The sequence below is a fragment of the Bos indicus x Bos taurus genome, chromosome 2 (genome assembly GCF_003369695.1).
Source record: "Bos indicus x Bos taurus breed Angus x Brahman F1 hybrid chromosome 2, Bos_hybrid_MaternalHap_v2.0, whole genome shotgun sequence".
NCBI lineage: Eukaryota > Metazoa > Chordata > Mammalia > Artiodactyla > Bovidae > Bos > Bos indicus x Bos taurus.
Window position 1 is genome coordinate 52,909,495 of NC_040077.1, and position 20,206 is coordinate 52,929,700.

Sequence of the window (20,206 nt, forward strand, 5' to 3'; positions counted from 1 at the left end):
TCACCATGAGTATGATTGAGAATGAGGACTCTGGACTATGAGACTATTCAGCCTGTGAGGTTATTATGTAATCTTATGCTTAACATGAGCTTCCCAGGTGATGCAGTGGTAAAGAATCCACTTGCCAATGCAGGGGATGCAGGAGACACAAGAAATGCAGGTTTCATCGCTGGGTCAGGGAGATCCCCTGGAGAAGGAAATGGCAACCCACTCCGGTATTCTTGCCTGGAAAGTTCCATGGACAAGGAGCCTGGTGGGCTACAATTCATGGGGTCACAAAGAGTGGGACACGACTGAGCAACTGAGCATGCACGCACATGCTTAATATAATCATAACCCTTTAAAAATTCTGGCTTTTGTGAATAGCACCTGCATCCAGCTTCTACTTCAACTGTGGTGCATTAAACTTTCTCAGTTGGGAGTTGCTCTGCTTTCAAGGGAATGTTTAACTCAGAGCTTTGCAAAAATGGACTTCTATTCTGTTGGCTATAGAGTACGACGTAGGTCAAGTGGAATTTTTGGCACTTCATTGCATTCCCTGACCTTTGCTAAACAAACTTCAAAATATATATATATTTGCAACAATTTGGAATAAACACTACATACAAGTGTTGATGGTAGATTTTCTGAAGAACTACCAAATACATCAAGACTAAGGAAAACATTCTAATGATTCTTTCAAACATGAATACATTTAAATTCTCGTTAAACAATCTTCTTATTTAGTCTTCTCAAGCTTTGATGACATGCCACGATTGGCTGTTTATCAAAAACTTAGCAAGAAATGCTTAACAAGATATAATCATGTGCACATACTTGTGCATAATTAAACCCTGTTTATAAATCATTGCAGGGTGGAATATGGTCACACAACTCAAGAAAGGTGGGCGGCAAGCAAACAACACTTTCTCTCCATCTAAAATGGAAACCTGTATCACGTGGATGCTGTGAAGGTGATATAATAGCCCGATCTGAAATCTCCATCAAAAACATCTATTTCCATCTCTACTGAATTGAACGAAAGTTCTAACAAAATTAGGGAATTAATTTAAATATAAGACATGATCAGGCACTAATTGCTAATACTGCGATTGTGTGGCATGACTCTCATCCTTTCAAAGTTTTTAATTGGATAGACTCTCTTCACTGTGTGTGTGTATGTGTGTGTGTGTGCATGTGTGTGTTTTCAAAGTAGGATTTAGCTGATTCTCAGTTTCTTCATTTTATAGTTGTTCTTTCAGTTGGAAAAACAAAGGCATACTTGAGACTGAGTAATGGATATTTCTCAAGATCTCTGAGACTAGGTATTACATAGCGTTAAAGAGTATACTTTTCCATTTGCTTAATGACTTTGTCCAGTTAGAATTACTGAGATAAGCACTCCAGTATTTACATGCAACTTGAAATTCCTTTCATGGTGTGCCTGGAACCTAAGGGAAAAGAATTAGCATTTGAGGAATGCTTACCTTGTGCCAGACTTTTTATATGCATTATCTCATTTAATTCTCATAACCACAAGATATGGTTGATATTATTTAATATGATTTTACGTGTTTGAGATCATAAAGGGAGTATAAAGTATAGAACAAGAATTTGACTGTAGATCTCTATTTCTTCAAAGCCCAACATCGTTTCACCAAGAAACCATACTGGATTTCCCACCAAAGGCAGTATATGGACGTGACAAGCAGGGGCATTCTAAAAATAAGGGATCTTCTGAACTTTGATACAGCTTCCACTGGTGGGAGTGAAATAGTAAGAAGGAAATATGATGAATTAGATTGAAATATGTTCCCTAATGTAGTGAACAGTGAAGCAAATTATAGATTATCCATCCCATGGAATACTATGCCACTGTTAGAAAGAATCAGATACCTGCTTAATGAAATGGGAAGCTGTCCATGAGTTGCAAAAATAGTTGCAGAACAATATGTGTAGAATGTATACTCTAATGCAATAAATAAGCACACACAGGTATATTTGCATGTCCTTAGGATTAGGAACATGTTTGGAAGGGTAGATACAAGAAGTGTAGTTATTTCTGCTCAGCAGGCTAAGAGTGACTGGAAGGCAAATTTGATTTATAAGCATGACAGTTGCCTAAATTTTTCATGTATGCAATTCCGTGCATTATATTTACAATTAAAAATTATGTAGTGGGTTAATTGAATAATCCATAGGAATGACTCAACCCAAGGAATGGGTGATTAAAGAGATTTAATCTCACAAAAGCAAAACTGCCCGATCTATCAGGCTTCAACATTACTATATGTATGTGATGAAAGCTAAAACCTCATCACTTATATTGCACTCTGCATTATCTGAAGAAGGTGTTAACACAAGACAAATGAGGAACGGTCATTTCAAACTTAAAGTGTCCAAAACACAGCTCTCCAGTTAGTTCTTCCTATTCAACCTTTTCCTTCTCCCAGTTTTACTCATCTAGGTAACATTACCATTTCTCCATTTGCTCCAAACCAAACCCCAAGAGGAACATTTAATTTCTCCTTTCCTTTCTCCACTGCATCCTAACTATCAGCAAATCTGACTTGACCCATCATCAAAATACTTCTTTAAGGCTTCCAGTGAAACTACCATTACTTTTTGCCTGAACTACCACAGTCTTCTCCGTATAGGTCTCCCTGCTTTCACTTTTGGAAATCATTCTCCATCTGTCAGCCAGGGTGATCTTGTATAGAATCCCTCAATTTAACACACTTTATGGTTCATCACTGTATTTATAATGGAATTCCACTTTCTCACTGTGGCCCGCAAGAACCTATGTGGTTTTACACTGGTCTAACATCTATGACCTCAGCTCCACCCCCATGTCCCTCATCCATGAGGCTCTAGCCAGTCAGGTCTGCTTTATGCTTGTCAAACACACCAAGCTCTGTGTGGCCTCTAGGTCTTTTCACTGTCTTTTTTTCTCTTAGCAGTTTACATCAGATCAGATCAGTCGCTCAGTCGTGTCCGACTCTTTGCGACCCCATGAATCACAGCACGCCAGGCCTCCCTGTCCATCACCAACTCCCGGAGTTCACTCAGACTCACATCCATCGAGTCAGTGATGCCATCCAGCCATCTCATCCTCTGTTGTCCCCTTATCCTCCTGCCCCCAGTCCCTCCCAGCATCAGAGTCTTTTCCAATGAGTCAACTCTTCGCATGAGGTGGCCAAAGTACTGGAGTTTCAGCTTTAGCATCATTCCTTCCAAAGAAATCCCAGGGCTGATGTCCTTCAGGATGGACTGGTTGGATCTGCTTGGAGTCCAAGGGACTCTCAAGAGTCTTCTCCAACACCACAGTTCAAAAGCATCAATTCTTTGGCGCTCAGCCTTCTTCACAGTCCAACTCTCACATCCATACATGACCACAGGAAAAACCATAGCCTTGACTAGACGAACCTTTGTTGGCAAAGTAATGTCTCTGCTTTTGAGTATGCTGTCTAGGTTGGTCATAACTTTCCTTCTAAAGAGTAAGCGTCTTTTAATTTCATGGCTGCAGTCACCATCTGCAGTGATTTTGGAGCCCAGAAAAATAAAGTCTGACACTGTTTCCACTGTTTCCCCATCTATTTACCATGAAGTGATGGGACTGGATGCCATGATCTTTGTTTTCTGAATGTTGAGCTTTAACCCAACTTTTTCACTCTTCACTTTCACTTTCATCAAGAGGCTTTTTAGTTCCTCTTCACTTTCTGCAGTTTACATAGGTGTCACATTGTCTATTGGCATCAATGTCTTATAGATGAAGGAACTGGTTATCAGAGAGATTAAGTCACTTATATGTGGTCATCACTCTTGGTACATGATGGCTCTAGGTTTTGAACTCATGTCTAAATCATTCCAGGCTCCTGCCATCATACTAAAATAACAAAGTAAACCCAGCCCATTCCAGGGCTCTGGCTACAGTTGTGGCAATCAGTCAGCAAACATGTACTTGTTTAAAAGTCAGGGAAAAGAGATTATTTTGAAAGTTCCTTTTGTAGGTCTCCCTTCCTACCTCAAGTACATTTCCCAGCTTCTGAAGGAAGAGTTAGATCAGCTAGAGGGGGAAATTTGAGATGGATGCATTCAGAAACTCTTGTACTAGAGACTTGAAATTAAATATTGGTCATTTAGGAAATGAGAATATGACAACACAACCAGAAACTTTTACAACTTACTTAGTTAGGTGTCCAAAGAGAACCTTCATGGTGTCACGATTTGGTGGAGGGAGTTTTTGTACAAGAGACTTTATAGCTTCGATTCTTGTGTTGTTGTCTTGCTTTTCTGAAAACAAAACAAAACAAAAAACAGAAAAGAATACGATTACTCAGGTGCATGAGGGAATTTTCTGAGAAGAATTTTGGACTAAATCCTAGCAAATGTAAAACGTAAAGCTCTGATTAGCAGCCAAAGGGAATAAATATACTGAAAATCAGCATCATGAAGTTTCTTTATTTTGACTGTGAATAAGATCAAGGGAAAATGAAAGCAGCAACAGTTTGGCTCTGACACGATCTTCTTATTAAGATCAATCAGTTTTCATAAGTGCTTTACTATTTTCTAAGTTGTGGCAGAGTGAATAATGGCCTCCCAAAGATGTCCATGGCCTAATCTCTGGAACCTGTGAATACATTACCTTCCACGTATTAGGGATTTAATCCCAATTAAATTTGGGATTCTGAGATGGGGGGGGATTATTCTGGATTATCTGGATGGCCCAATGTAATCACAGTGGTGGCCAGGAGGGAAGCAGGAGGATCAGAGTCAGAGAGAGAAGGGGATATGTCAATGAAAGCAAAAGGAGCTATGGCTATGTGATACTCCATGGGTCGAGGAGTAAAGATAGCCTCTAAACCCCAGAAAAGCTGAGGAAAGAGCCTCCAGAAGGAACACAGGCCTGCCAGCACCTTGATTTTTGCCCTACAAAATAGACTTCAGACTTCTTGTCTTCAGGAACGTAAGATAATAAATTCTTATGGTTTGGAGCCAGAGTTTGTGATAATTTGTCATAGCAGCATTAGAAAACAAACACACAAGGACATACATTCTGATTCAATTACCAGTATTCTATTTTTTTGCTTAATTTTGTGGAGGAGTAAAGATTTCTTTTTTATTAGTTCTATGCTATCTTTTCTCCCTAATACATTTCATTTTTGCTGTAAAACAAAAAAAAATGCAAATAAATTTGAAAGCATAATGCTTAGTCACATACATTAAAAAAAATAGGAAGTTATTCCAAACTACATATCACGTAGGGTGTTTTCTTTCATTTTGTTTCTTTTTGCCTTTCTGGGCATGGATGGCACAGTAAGAACTGAGTTACTTAGTATACTAGAGAATTTATCTTACCATAGTTTTAATAAAAGCTCAGAATTATAATAATTTCTTGAATTTAAGCTCTTTATATAATTGACTCAGATACCTTTCTTTTCTGTACTTTACTTCTAACTTCTAGCACAGAGCTCCTGATGATTCTAAAGAGGCCACTGCTAGAAAAGATAAGAGATAAGAGAATAATAGGTGAGGCACACACCACCCAGTATCCATTCTCTTCCTCCTTAGCTAGACCATCCCATTGTTGAGGAGATGGCCATACGCAGCTAAAAGAGATCATTTCCTCACTTCCTTGGCAGCTAGAGTGACCAGCTGACACAGTCTGGCCAATGAGACTGTAGTCAGAGTGTTATGTGGGACTTCTGGGGAGACTGTGTACAGGGGGATAACTTATCTTTGTAGCCTTTTGGCCTTTCTGTTTAGAAAGTAGATGGCTTATAGTTGTACTATGAGATGATCTTGAGAACTGAGCCCATGGAGAGTGGAACACACAGTATAAACAGCTTCCTTCAATCTGTGGAGCTATCAGGACAGTCCTGAAGAACGAGTGTAGAAACTGACAGTGTTTTTTTTTCTTAATACACTATTGCAAAGGAAACTTTTTTTCTAAGGAATTACAGGAAAATATCCTGCAGAAGATAGTATTTGGCTAAAATAGAGCTATTTCAAATCCTGAAGGATGATGCTGTGAAAGTGTTCACTCAATATGCCAGCAAATTTGGAAAACTCAGCAGTGGCCACAGGACTGGAAAAGGTCAGTTTTCATTCCAATCCCAAAGAAAGGCAATGCCAAAGAATGCTCAAACTACCACACAATTGCACTCATCTCACACGCTAGTAAAGTAATGCTCAAAATTCTCCAAGCCAGGCTTCAGCAATACGTGAACTGTGAACTTCCAGATGTTCAAGCTGGTTTTAGAAAAGGCAGAGGAACCAGAGATCAAATTGCCAACATCCTCTGGATCATGGAAAAAGCAAGAGAATTCCAGAAAAACATCTATTTCTGCTTTATTGACTATGCCAAAGCCTTTGACTGTGTGGATCACAATAAACTGTGGAAAATTCTGAAAGAGATAGGAATACCAGACCACCTGAACTGCCTCTTGAGAAATTTGTATGCAGGTCAGGAAGCAACAGTTAGAACTGGACATGGAACAACAGACTGGTTCCAAGTAGGAAAAGGAGTAGGTCAAAGCTGTATATTGTCACCCTGCTGATTTAATTTACATGCAGAGTACATCATGAGAAACACTGGGCTGGAGGAAGCACAAGCTGGAATCAGGATTGCCAGGAAAAATATCAATCACCTCAGATATGCAGATGATACCACCCTTATGGCAGAAAGTGAAGAGGAACTAAAGAGCCTCTTGATGAAAGTGAAAGAGGAGAGTGAAAAAGTTGGCATAAAGCTCAACATTCAGAAAATGAAGATCATGGCATCCGGTCCCATCACTTCATGGTAAATAGATGGGGAAACAGTGGAAACAGTGTCAGACTTTATTTTTCTGGGCTCCAAATCACTGCAGATGGTGATTGTGGCCATGAAATTAAAAGATGCTTACTCCTTGGAAAGGAAGTTATGACCAACTTAGATAGCATATTAAAAAGCAGAGACATTACTTTGCCAACAAAGGTTCGTCTAGTCAAGGCTATGGTTTTTCCAGTAGTCATGTATGGATGTGAGATTTGGACTGTAAAGAAAGCTGAGCACCGAAGAATTGATGCTTTTGAACTGTGGTGTTGGAGAAGACTCTTGAGAATCCCTTGGACTGCAAGGAGATCCAACCAGTCCATCCTGAAAGAGATCAGTCCTGGGTGTTCATTGGAAGGACTGATGTTGAAGCTGAAACTCCAATACTTTGGCCACCTGATGCAAAGAACTGATTCATTTGAAAAGACCCTGATGCTGGGAAAGATTGAGGGCAGGAGGAGAAGGGGATGACAGAGGATGAGATGGTTGGATAGCATCACTGACTCAGTGGACATGGCTTTGGTTGGACTCCGGGAGTTGGTGATGGACACAGAGGCCTGGCGTGCTGCGGTTCATGGGGTCACAAAGAGTCAGACACATTGAGCAACTGAGCTGAACTGAACTGAAAATAGGGTGGGGGTAGTCTTATTAGGAGAACTCTGCTTAGAAGTTGTTCTTCTTCCTCTAAAAACCACAAAGGCCTATAAATAATGCCTCCCACACTCAGAGCTTTCAAAATTGCAGTTATTCTTAGAAGAGTTCCAACATACTATGGATTGGACAACTGCAAATGAAAGAGACAAAGAGAAAAGGGAGAGAAAGGGAGAGAAAAAGAGAAAAGGGAGAGAAAGGGAGAGAAAAAGAGAAAAGGTAGTTGCAACATCATAGCAACAGCAGATCTAATCTTCCTGCCAAAAGGCTAGAAAGCCCCCTTGTAGCTTAATGATGGCAGGACAATGTGATGCTTCAGAGGACCAGTTGGAGCCTATGGGATATGAGAAACTCAGAAGTAAAACAAGTCAATAAAGATGAGAGCAAATTGGTACAGTATGTTCAGGACAGAGCACTTAGGGACACTTGGAGACTTTGTGTCTAGGCATCTGAAGCTAATTCCACACACACCAATGATCCTATACATAAACATACATTGCTTCCCTGGTGGCTCAGTGATAAAGAACCGCTCTGCCAATGCAAGAGATATGGATTCAATCCCTGGGTACGGAAATCCCCTGGAGAAAGAAATGGCAACCCACTCCAGTATTCTTGTCTGGGAAATCCCATGGACAGAGGAGCCTGGCAGGCTACAGTCCATGGGGTCGCAAAAGAATCAGACACGACTTAGCCATTAAACAACACAACACACATACATTTATATATTTTTGAGATGAGTACATTCTGCATAAAATGGGATGATGCTAGTAGTTTAATTTACCCAAGGATCTTCTGATTCAAGTAATACAGATGAAATTGGGAAAGATGAGGGGAGGAGAGGAGGGGAAAGGAAGAGAGGTGACCTTTCTAATTTTATTGAAGACTCTGGCCATGGTAATGATTAGTTTAATGTCAGAGTCTCCAAAAAAAAAAAAAAAAAAAGGATCCGTTAACATTGAGGTCTATAGAAGTAGCAGCCATGATCTAAGCTTGACAGACAGTAAGTAGAGAGTGGTCTAAATGGCCACATCCAGCAAACCTCAGTTTTAGGGAGTGTATGACCCAGGCAGAGCAGGTTTAAGAAAGGTTGGGGTTGCTTAATTGGAAATAATTGCAAGGTCACTGCCATGGTATCTGGGCAGGAATTAAAGCTTTACTTTGTCTTTTTAACCAACCGGATAAAAGAATTATGAACCTCCCTAGGCAGAGTCCCTCTTCTATGTTCCATTGCGCTTAGGACATTCTATTTATTGATATATAACACTTCATATGGTATTTTCATGACATGAATACCTGTAGATTTGTCCCATTAAACTGAAAATTTTCCCATAAACTGAGGCAACTCTTATACTGGCATATAGTGGGTTAAATGGAGTTTCTAGATGGCACTAGAAAATGAGCTTTCTAGGTGGTAAAGAACCTGCCTGCCAATGCAGGAGACATAATAGATGTGGATTTGATCCCTGGGTGGGGAAGATCCTCTAGAGGAGGGCAGTATTCTTGCCTGGAGAGTCCATGGACAGAAGACCCTGGTGGGCTACAGTCCATGGGGTAGCAGAGTCAGACATGACTGAAATGACTTGGCAGCAGAAGCAGTGGGTTAATTGAATTAAAAAAAAAAAAAAAAAGAATTAGTAAACAAAGGAAAGACCTGAACACAGATTGGGACAGACAGACCTTGGTTTGAATTCCACAACAGTGTTTTAGCAGTCTTGGATAAGTGGTGTGTGTGGTCTTGGATAAGTTTTTTATTTTCTTTGAAAAATGTCAAAGAGGCCAGACTTATGGATTAAACAAGGTATGTAGTGTACCTAACAGTGACCAGCAAAATGTAGGTACTGTATAAATATTCATCACTCCCTTCCCCTCCTCTTTTTTTTTGAGGTCTATGCTAAATATGGCTCACCTTTTATTTTCAGTCCCGGGCATACTACCTGGTTATAGTGAGCATTCGAAATGTAGTTCCTAATACTTGAACTGAGTTGATGCCAACTGGTGACAAGACACTTGCTATGGTTGCCTGACATTTCACAGCACACTACATAATTTGAGAGGCTGGTGATCTTGTTGATGAGCAGCTTAGTTCCATGTAAGAATTTTTGTAAAAGTACATGGTTGTTCCATATATGCTGGTAAGAAACATCCTACATGAAGACTACTTAATAGAAATATTTTTCTCTTTCTCTGCTTTCACTTATAATTGAGGAACTGAAATGAACGGTGGTACATAAATATCTGTGGTTAAGTTACACTTAAGTCATGGAGTGGGTACTGGACAATAGATTAGAGAGGGCTGAAATATTATCAAGGAGGAGCCATTTATTGTTCTTACAACATAATCAGAAAGAAGGTTTGAAAAGGTTATAGGAAAGCAGTAGCTTCCCCTTCAAATCAATACTGAACCCACTCTTCCATAGCTTGTAAAATCAGAAATAACACAAACACTTCTAAGTGAAGGAACTTCTAAAAATACAATTGGATACATTAAAATCGAAATGACACCTTTTCAGATCTGGTTTATTGATGTGTCATATTAGGAGCTGGAATCAGCATACATAATACAGGAGTGGTTAATGAGCTAAGATTCAGACACAGCTTACTAAAGATGCGTCAACTGTCTTCAACTGATTCAGTGAGCATCTGAAAGACAGCATTTTCTATTAATATTTCTCCTTCAGCATATGGTTTCTCATTATTGTAAAGTATTGAGAGTTTTGAGAAGACTTTCAGATATCTCTGACTCTTTTACATCATGACTAAAAGGGAGAAAATGAACCTTTGCTACACAGAGAATTAGAGAACCTCTTAGGTAAATGGTATGCTAAGAGACTTATACGAACTCTTGCCAGGAGGAAGACACTCCATGATTGGGGCCTTTTCACTCACATTTGCTCTTACCATTGTGCCCTTCTGATTTACTTTTGTATCTACTTTGAGTGAAAGTTGCTCAGTCGTTTCCGACTCTTTGTGATCCCATGGACTATACAGTTCATGGATTCTCCAGGCCACAGTACTACAGTGGGTAGCTATACCCTTCTCCGGTGGAACTTTTCAATCCAGGGATCAAACCCAGGTATCCCACGTTGCAGGCAGATTCTTTATCAGCTGAGCCACCAGGGAAGCCCATCTACTTTAATACTTAGCTTTTAGTTCCCACTCAGATTCCAATAGCCTCTCCAGTCTGAGCTGTGAACCCATACTGCATACAAAACTTTTCTGGAGGACTTCATTTTTGTTACTCAATTGCAAAAAATGCCTATGGAAAATATGCATGGGATACACATATATACTAAAATAGTAAACTGTTTTTTTTCACTAAGGCCTATTCCTCACCCACCTGGCCCCATATTCTCAAATTATACCAAACTCTGTTGTAAATGAGCTTCTTCAAAAACAACTCCAGGCTACTTAAAGAAGTAACAGCTCCTACATGATGTGATAGCCTTTAATGTTATGATAAGGATGTGGCTTTATAGTTTTTCCGTGATTCATGGTTTTGAGGGCACATTTTAAAAAATATGGTTTATGATGGTTACATTTGCATTTATCTGCATGAAATGTTGCTACTAAAACAAGGACATTTACAGCCAAATGCCTTTTTTGCAGAGATAAGATAAAGTTATACAATGATGGAAAGAGTTCTGTGCAGTGCAAAACCCCAGACCCGATGACCCCCAGACACTTTTCCGGCCTTATCATCTATGCATTTATTATTCTTAACTTATTTATAGTCACAAGTTAAATCATATATCAAAATTAACTCTGCTTTGATATGTAGGTTCACCCAGGGGAATAAAAGACCAGATTCTCCCAGTAAACAACATAGTAGTAGTACTATTCATTCTATTTATCTGTAATTCTAAAAGGATAACTGTACCCCTTTGTTTGAGGAGGTCAATATACATCACAGCTGTTCTGCTTCTGAAAGTTATGCTGAAATGTATAGAGCATCCTGTATGAAAAAATTGGCTGTCGCTTATATGTCAAGGCTATATTTGGAAGAGAGCAGTTTAATTTCTATCCACTTTCTATTCTTTGTATCATCACCATTTCAGAATTTAGTTACAGACTGTCCTAGCTTGTAGGAGGGATGTTTATCTTCAGAGAACGTTTTATTTATTTATTTATTTTTTTAGTGTACCCTACAACCAGATGCAAATCTTTGAGGACATGCTTTTTAATTATAAAATTTGAGTTGGGTGTTAAAGGATCATCCAAGTCATGCAAACAATCACTTGATAAATTTCTTTAAATAACTAACATTTACTTCAGGGAGAAACACTAGGTGGAAAGGGAGAAAATTCAAGACTTACAAATGGATAAAAATAGACAGATGCTTTAAACTCCTGCTATAAATTAAGAGAAGTGGTATATCATGAAGGAGTCTGAAAAAATTAAGTTAGAAATAGTGCTCTATAGTACAGTTGGGGCAAGTTGCTTGAACTCTTAATGCTTCCAGTTCCTACTTAAACACAGACGCACATACACACACACACACAATCTATATACATATATCATACAATTGTACGTAGAATTTTGTTTCAGTGTACATAAATGCACATATTGTAAGTACTACTGAATGTAAGTACCCTTCCCATTAACATCTTTCTTTTGAATCATCCTCTCTATCTGCCCTGATTGCTCATAGTTCAAGGTTATTTTCCAAATCATATGAAGCCATAAATGTTACTCTTTAGTGCTGTTTCCTAAACAGGAACAGCCCATAGTATGTATTGGCTTTGTGAATACTTAGAAAGCAGTTCATTATCAAAGAGAGCTTGGTTCTAATTCACAAGTTGATGTGCATGTGTATGTGCTAAGTTGCTTCCGTCATGTCTGACTCTTTGTGACCCCGTGGATTGTAACCCACCAGGCTCCTCTGTCCGTGGGATTCTCCAGGCAAGAATATTGGAGTGAGTTGCTTTGGTGCAGTCAATCTTAGGATGATAACATTTTCTAAAATTCACCAAACTGAAACTGTCTCTGAAAACAAATTTCTTCAGTTTTGCAGAAATGCCCTTTGTCTGAATCAAAGAGTAAGGTAATGGCGGCAGTCTTCACAGGAAAAGCATGATCGTATTATCCTCCCTAAAATTTCTTGTTTTCCAAGTAATTTTGGAAGTGTCATAGTGGCCAAGTACATTTCTGTAACTTACAAATGATCCTAATTCATCCTCAGGCGATAGTGTGTGTTGAGAAAATAAAGCTCAGTAGTTTATTTAGTTCTCCTGTGAGAATTTTCTGTAAACTATATTTATCCTTACATATCTGGTTTTACAAGTTTTTTTCTTTAAAAAAAAAAAAAGGCTTATCGTTTTGAGTCATTTAACATCTTTCTAATCATAAACCAGTAATTCTTTTCAAATACTCAAGTTGCTATTTCTATTACCATTATCTTTGTACATTTTCATGAGGGTGGCAATTCTACAAATACTTTTCTAGATTTAAAGTTTTTAATATGTGTCTACCTCTTTTTGTTGGTAGACAAATTAAATTTACTGGGGATTTAAAAAGTCCCACCTGAAAACAACTAGGATCTGTTACACAAGAAAAATGTGAAGGAAGGAATATTTTCTCCTCTCCACTTTTTTTAAGAAGCATATTCAACTTTATCCATAACTATTCATTTTGAACAAAAGACCTCTCAAGAGGAGATAATGGTTAGTATGCTCAACTGTTTCTCCAGCCAGTTCATTTGTGTTGGCCACACAGTGATGTTGAGAACAGGGGACAAACGTTAGAATCCTTTAAGAAACGGGGAATAAAATAATTTCATGATTCAACTTTCTTTTTTGTTAATTGTAAGGCTATTCTAAAAGAAGAAAAACAGGCAACATGTGGTAACTTTAGTCAGCATTTCTGAACTGGGAATGATAAACACCTCTGCCTGGCTCTGGTATTTATCAGGACTGAGATATTATTACCACATAGAGTCACAGCATGGTTACTGTTATCATCGGCAAAAAGAGCCAGCTAATCTTAATGGTTTGTAAAGCCGTTACCTGCACTGGTCTGACATTTATCATGATCATTTTACCACATGGGTCCTACATAGCAAAGGTCTTTTATCTGGAAGGGACATCACTATGAATTATTATTTGCAGCTAGGTAGAAAATTGTATGTTGTAGATACCTTTTCTCATTATAAATCACATAGTCACATTTCACCATTCCCCTCAGAAAGCTGCTGAGCCCAGGTTTTTTGCCACAGCTTGCTTTCCTCTCCCTCTCTCTCTTCTTTCTCTTTATAGTTTCCTGAAATTATTAGCCATATTTTTCATTAACATCCTTGATATAATTTTTGAAGAATCACATATGTGGCAGGCAAACATGGACATACTTTCTGAATAGTTAGGGGATTTTCATCCACATTCTATAGAGACTGCATAGAACTTTAGAAATCGAAGCTGATAAACTGTCCACATTTCTGTTTTTGCTTATTCTCTCTTCTGTCTTGGGGGCCAGAGTTTTCTCTGTTCTTGACCTTGTCAATAGAATATTTACCAGTAGATTAGACAAAATTTCCGATGCCTGGTTTGAAATACTCCAAACATGTACACCATTTTTTGCCTGAAATACTTTGCTTGGGAATGTGTTCTCATAAGAAGTAAAATATAGTTTACTTTGTTAGACTGTGAGTTTTTTCAAGTTCTGTTCCAGTAAGTTGCAACGAAGCAGCAGGTTCCTCCAACAAATTTGTTTAAAAAGGAGCTTTTTAAACAACTATCTATGTCCTAAATGACATACATCAAAATGTAAATATAGAAGAAATAAGGATATTAGAAAGGACAATGTTTTGGAACCATGGGACCAAGACAGTAAAGTGAAATGCATTATTTGACAATGGAAAATTACAATGAAAAGCCCAATTGTTTACAATGGGGAAGAAATGAACAAATACTCTCTTTTAAAAAGATTGAGACAACTAATCTTCTGAAGGAGATATTTATATATTTCCTTCTTTCTCAAGTGTTCCATTAGGAATAAACAAACCAGAAATTCTGCACTTTTATAATGAAGAGGGAGGAGAATTCTTTGCCATTTTTGCATTTAGGAAGAAATGTACAAGAAGAATGTGACAATTTAAGCAAATCAAGATTGTTTCAAATGGATCACAAACGGGACTTTGTGGGATATTTTACACTAGCATGCGAAGCAAACAGTAAATTTGAAAGGAGGATTTTCTCAATGGTCTAGTTCTGAAGTGTTTTCCCATCTCTTTGTGTGTTTAAAAGAGGTTTGGATGTGGTGTTTAATATTGCTTCGACTCTTGCAAATGAGTTCTGGAGAAATATCCGTACATGAAGGAAAGCTGATGTGCTGTAATGCTGACAGCAGCTGGGGGGATACGAATGAAGAAACCAGATTGCCAAGTCTGGATTTAGCAAAAATAAACACCTATCATTCCATTAAAAAAACTGTACCGTTTAAAATGTTTATGGGCATCAATAGCAGACCACTCTCCCTTTGAAAAAACTAATATTTTCTTCAGATAACTCCATTCTTTGAGAGGGAGATAACAACTTGAATTTGACATGCAGTATTTTGTAGTAATCTATAGTAGTTTGCCTATCTTGTTACATTTGATTCCATACTAATTTCTGTATTATTACAAATTTCTTCCAAAGGATACAATTTCTATTTCAGAGATTTGTGAGATGAACTTCATAAATTTGGGAGCAGGGGGTAGAGTGGAGGATATCATTTGTGAAACCAACCTGTACTTTCACTGCTCAAGAAGAGCTGCACACACTTCGGTTAGGTCATCTAAAATTTCATAGTAAAGAGGCGGTCTAATATTCTAAAACACTGTCTTACCCGTTAAAAGACCGCACTGATTTAAATCAAACAATCCCTTTTATTTTTTTTAAATTTCAGAATGACTCTTTTGTTCTAGCTTAACATCATTCTGCCATCATTGTCCCCCCAAAACTGTAACCTGGGAGCATTTACCATAATTAGTGAGGGGCTTTGCTGCCTGGGTTTTCTCCTTTTCTGGGGAACTGGGTGAATTGTTGAGTGCTAATGAAATTCGGAGACTCCTAGCAGTGGTTGAGCCAGGCAGAGTGCAGGCAGACGCGCTAAGCTTCCCACTGTGCTGCAGTACAAGCCTCCCTGCTGTTATGTTTACCATAGTTTTTAATGTCTGTGAAAAAAGTCCTGATGCAACCGAATTATGTTATGCCCTCTTGTTTATCTAACCCCAACCCACTACCCCACCTCCAATTTAGCAGATTCTTATTGCCCCTCTTGCAGAAAGCACCTTCTCAACTTTGCGGCCATCTTACCACATCAGTTCTTGCCACACATCCCAGCTGCTTTGCAACCATGTCCAGAGGATCACACATGATCCATCTAGAAGTTTTGGGAGGACAACACACATGTCTTACTCTACTTATCCACCTAATAACAGATATCCTTTTCTCCACTGCATGCCAGTTTTGTCAGAGGTGATGTTAAAGCACCAAATTTAATCATCTGGCATTGACAATACTAGCTTAAACTGCAAATGTATTTGGTAAAATGTACTGTGTCTTTAAAGAAATTTATCCAAAGACCTCAAACTATCACAGCAAACTAAATGATGTGCTCAAAGATGAAAACAACCAATCTGTGATTTGAGTTGATCTTATTTTTTGTCCTTTTCTTAAAAATGGTTATCTAAAAGAAAATGACCATTCCATTCTATGGTAAATTGATGGATTCACCAAGTGTGATGTACAGTGAAGTTTTTAATGAATATTCATACAACTCTTTCAGTCCATTAACAGGACTTAAGACAATGAAGATGCAACTCATTCCCATTTAGATAGTGGGGGGAATGTAGAATTAATATCATAAACAGCACTTGGAAAAGTTTAACCTTAATGTATCAAACTCCAGGTGCCAGAGTTTGAAGAAAATAACCAATAATAGCCATTTTTTACATATTTGATGGGACTGATTATGCAATGTGCAACTCTAAATGGCTTCTAGCACATTGTAGCATGGTTCCATCCCATTGGCTACAGTAGGGTGCAGGCAGATGGATGACAGTGACAGGGAGAGAAGTGCTTTTGCTTAGCCGTGCGTTAAGATGCCATCCAGAAGCTCTGTGCACTGCAGACACTTCATTAGGATGCCAGGATAATGGTAAACTACCACTCAGAGTGACACCCCATTTCCTGCTTACTGAGCGCTCCAACCTCGGCAGATGTCAACAATCTCACAGTGCTACAGAGCAGACCTAACTTTCCAGCCACTTTGACTCCAATTTTTTCCTCCTAACAGTGCCATACATTATGTGCAATATGTAATGGCAAACACCTCACGGAAAACAAAATCTGCCCAGTTCGTTATGACTGAAGTGCTTTTTTTTTTTTTTTCCTCTAAAAGATAAGGGACAGTGAGCTGGGTGAGAGGATATGTCCATTCACTATTTTAACCTCAAAATTTCTTGCTATGATTTCCATTTGCTAATCAGTTTGAAGTGTTAATTGTGTGGTGAACTCTGATTCATAGTAGTTAAACTCTGATCACAGGGGATATGATTGTTTCTTTTAATTAATGTCCGTTCCAAAGGTAAGTGATTGTGGAAATCTTTTGTTAAAGATTTTAGACTCAGTTTCGGTATGGTTCTTAGTTGTCTGCCAAGAAAAGGCTGACTTGAGCATCTGGAGGATATTTCCTCTGCAAAAAATGTATAACTTGAGGCCATTTACACACCTCCTTACCCTCAATTCAAGCCAATAGAAACTTCTTTCCCTATAGTGTAAAGTCCAAAATTCCTTTTACAAAGAACCAAGGTGTGGTTTACACAATGAAAAAAATCCCCCAAATGGAAAAATAATATTTTGAAATCTATCTTTATGATAAACGATTGATTTACATTTTGTGACTCTAAACATCTTCTTAGAAGCTCAAAGGGCCTTGCAAATGGCAAGACTAAAAATAAATTTCCTCCTTTCAGGTCTGTTACCATTTCCAGGTAAAGAGGCAAATGTGAAGAAGTCATAGACTGAGGTCACGCTCCAAGGGAGAATTTGAATGCAAACTTTCGATGTGAGGTTCTTGATGCAAATCTTGACTTTTGCTTTAAAAATGGCATCTGGGTGGCAACATCTAACCACCTCTTGGAACCTGCCACTAAATATGCTTGACGACACAGAAAAAAAAGACTAAAATGCTTAAAATAACAGGGACTGACCGGCAATAAGGTGACAAAAAGTTAAAGAGTAATTTCCTTTAAGACAGATGGAATTTAATTGGAAAATGCCAGTGGTGAGACCACTTGCACTACTGAACTACTGAACCAGAGACTGTGCCTATCTTAAAGCGGATAGAAATAGCCTTCTCTTCCTTTCTTCAGCCATCTGATTTCAGAATCAAAGACTCAGCCCAAAGGACTAGGCAGCACCCCTTTCCATGCATACAGATGAATACTGTGAAGGATTTCCTTCCTCACCTGAATTCTCCCCTTCTAACTATGTATGGAGATTTCTCTTTTGTCTGCAATAATATAGAGACAGCAATTTCCACAAAATAACGAGGGAGATTGAGAGCGGAAGGCAGAATGATGATGATGATGGTGATAACAACAACTGAGAGTGGAAGGCAGATAATGGCACATATCACCGTAGGAATTGTAGTCCCATATGTAAAACATAGAATCAGTGGAGACTGGCAAAATTCTATTTGGAACACGTTCTTAGAATTCTAATATTGTATGTCTTTAATCTTTTAGAATGTCAATGAGCTAAGCAATGTGGTGGGAGAAAAATCACCAGGATAGTAGGGTCATAAGACAATAAATATGCTAGAAAAGAATTAATATAAGAGCTGTGTTTATCAATTTGTCATCTGGATGATGTTCCAGGGCAAAGATTAGAGTAGAGCTAAAGTAGAGCATAAAAAGCAACCTGTATTATACACAGAATGCTGGATATGCTTCCACCTTTTGAAATGAATAAATATAAATATATATATATATATATATATATATATATAAATATAACAAAGGGCTTCCCAGGTGGCACTATGGGAAAAGAAACTACCTGCGGATACAGGAGACGCAGGAGATGAGGGTTTGATCCCTGGGTCCAGAAGATCCCCTGGAGGAGGGCATAGCAACCCATTCCATTATTCTTGCCTGGAGAATCCCCATGGATAGAGGAGTCTGGTGGACTGTGGTCCATAGGGTTGCAAAGAGTTGGACACAACTCAAGTGACTTAGCACCCAGACATGCAAACACAACAAAAGTATGACCTATGAAAAGCTCTTTTTAGATAAGACCAGTGCTCAGAAATGCAGAACTTTCACAATGACCATGAGACAATTAGGCAACTATTTAGCACCTTTAGTAGAATGTTGAACATCAAGGAGTCTAATGAAAAGGATCAGCAGGCCATTAGGAGACAACTGGGTAAGATGAAAGGATGCTCAGATGAGATGATAAGGAGATAGACGGTGAGGAAAGACAGTGAGAAAACTAAAAATGCAGACAAAATGAAAGTTTACATTAAAGGCGAAACTGTCATTGCAGAAAAATTAGGTCAGTGATATGGATGACAAGAGAAGTGTCCAGAACATGGAAACAAAATATGATAGGAAGGAGAAGGAATGTTGGAAGTCCGAATTGAGAGATTATCTACAATTTATTTTTGTGGAATTGGTGATTTTGAACTGTGGTGCTGGAAAAGACTCTTGAGAGTCCCTTGAACCACAAGGAGATTAAATCAGTCAATCCTAAAGGAAATCAACCCTGAGTGTTCGTTGGAAGGACTGATGCTGAAGCTGAAATTCCAATAATTAGGCCACTTGATGTGAAAATTGACTCAATGGAAAAGACCCTGATGCTGGGAAAGACTGAAGGCAGGACGAGAAGGGGGTGACAGAGGATGAGATGATTGGATGGCATCATCAACTCAATGGACATGAGTTTGAGCAAATTCTGGGAGATGGTGAAGGACAGGGAAGCCTGGCGGGCTGCAGTCCATGGGGTTGAAAAGAGCTGGACACGACCGAACAACTGAACAACAACTACAACTTATAAATGTACTTGGGGAAGAGTGTATTTGAAAAATACACAATAGTCAAAGATAAAGTTAAGGAAAATGTGAATGAAAGAAACAATCTCAGTGTTAAAAATGACAGCTTGGTTTTAAGAATATATCACTGAGTAAATATATTATTTTAATATATTCTGGCAAAACTTTGTAATGATGATCAAGCACTATCCTACAATTATTAGAGCCCAAATAAAACTACGTTAGTAGCCATACAGGCTTTCCTGAGACGTATCTGACTAAATTCTGAAGCAAAACAAAGCAGTACCTGTTGTTCAGAGGGAAAAGCTGTGGTCCTCAAACTGTGTGCACTCTTCAGTCATCTTTTTCACATTAGGATAACAGAAAGACATCTATGCAAAGATTTATAATAGCACTACTTTCTTGAAAAGTTTATTTGAAAGCTTATGTAAGCCTATTGAGTGATGAGTCAAAATTTGGAACTCAAAAATAGAGATACTATAAATGAAACTACATATCTTTTTAAACTTACTTGGACCCCAAACTCAAAACGCCCCATTGAATTATTTCCCTTTGGCTTTCATTTTATTCTCAGTATCAGGAAATGGTTTTATTGTGGTCCACTCTTCACAGTTCAGGTGAAATCTCTAGTGCCCATTTAAAACAGTGACTGATGCTATTCAGTTCTGGCATTTGTTAGCAAACACAATTATTAGAACATTGCAGTTGAGAATTACTTGAGTTTTCCCTTCTCGA

General features: G+C 38.4%; 1 protein-coding gene across 1 annotated transcript in view; it reads right to left on the bottom strand.

Moving 5' to 3' along the window:
• Positions 1-20,206, bottom strand: part of ARHGAP15 (Rho GTPase activating protein 15) — a 698,712-nt gene that overhangs the window by 59,890 nt on the left and 618,616 nt on the right. The window contains exon 13 of the mRNA XM_027561624.1: positions 4,167-4,272. Coding sequence (XP_027417425.1) covers positions 4,167-4,272 — 106 coding nt within the window. The remainder of the gene's footprint in view (positions 1-4,166; positions 4,273-20,206) is intronic.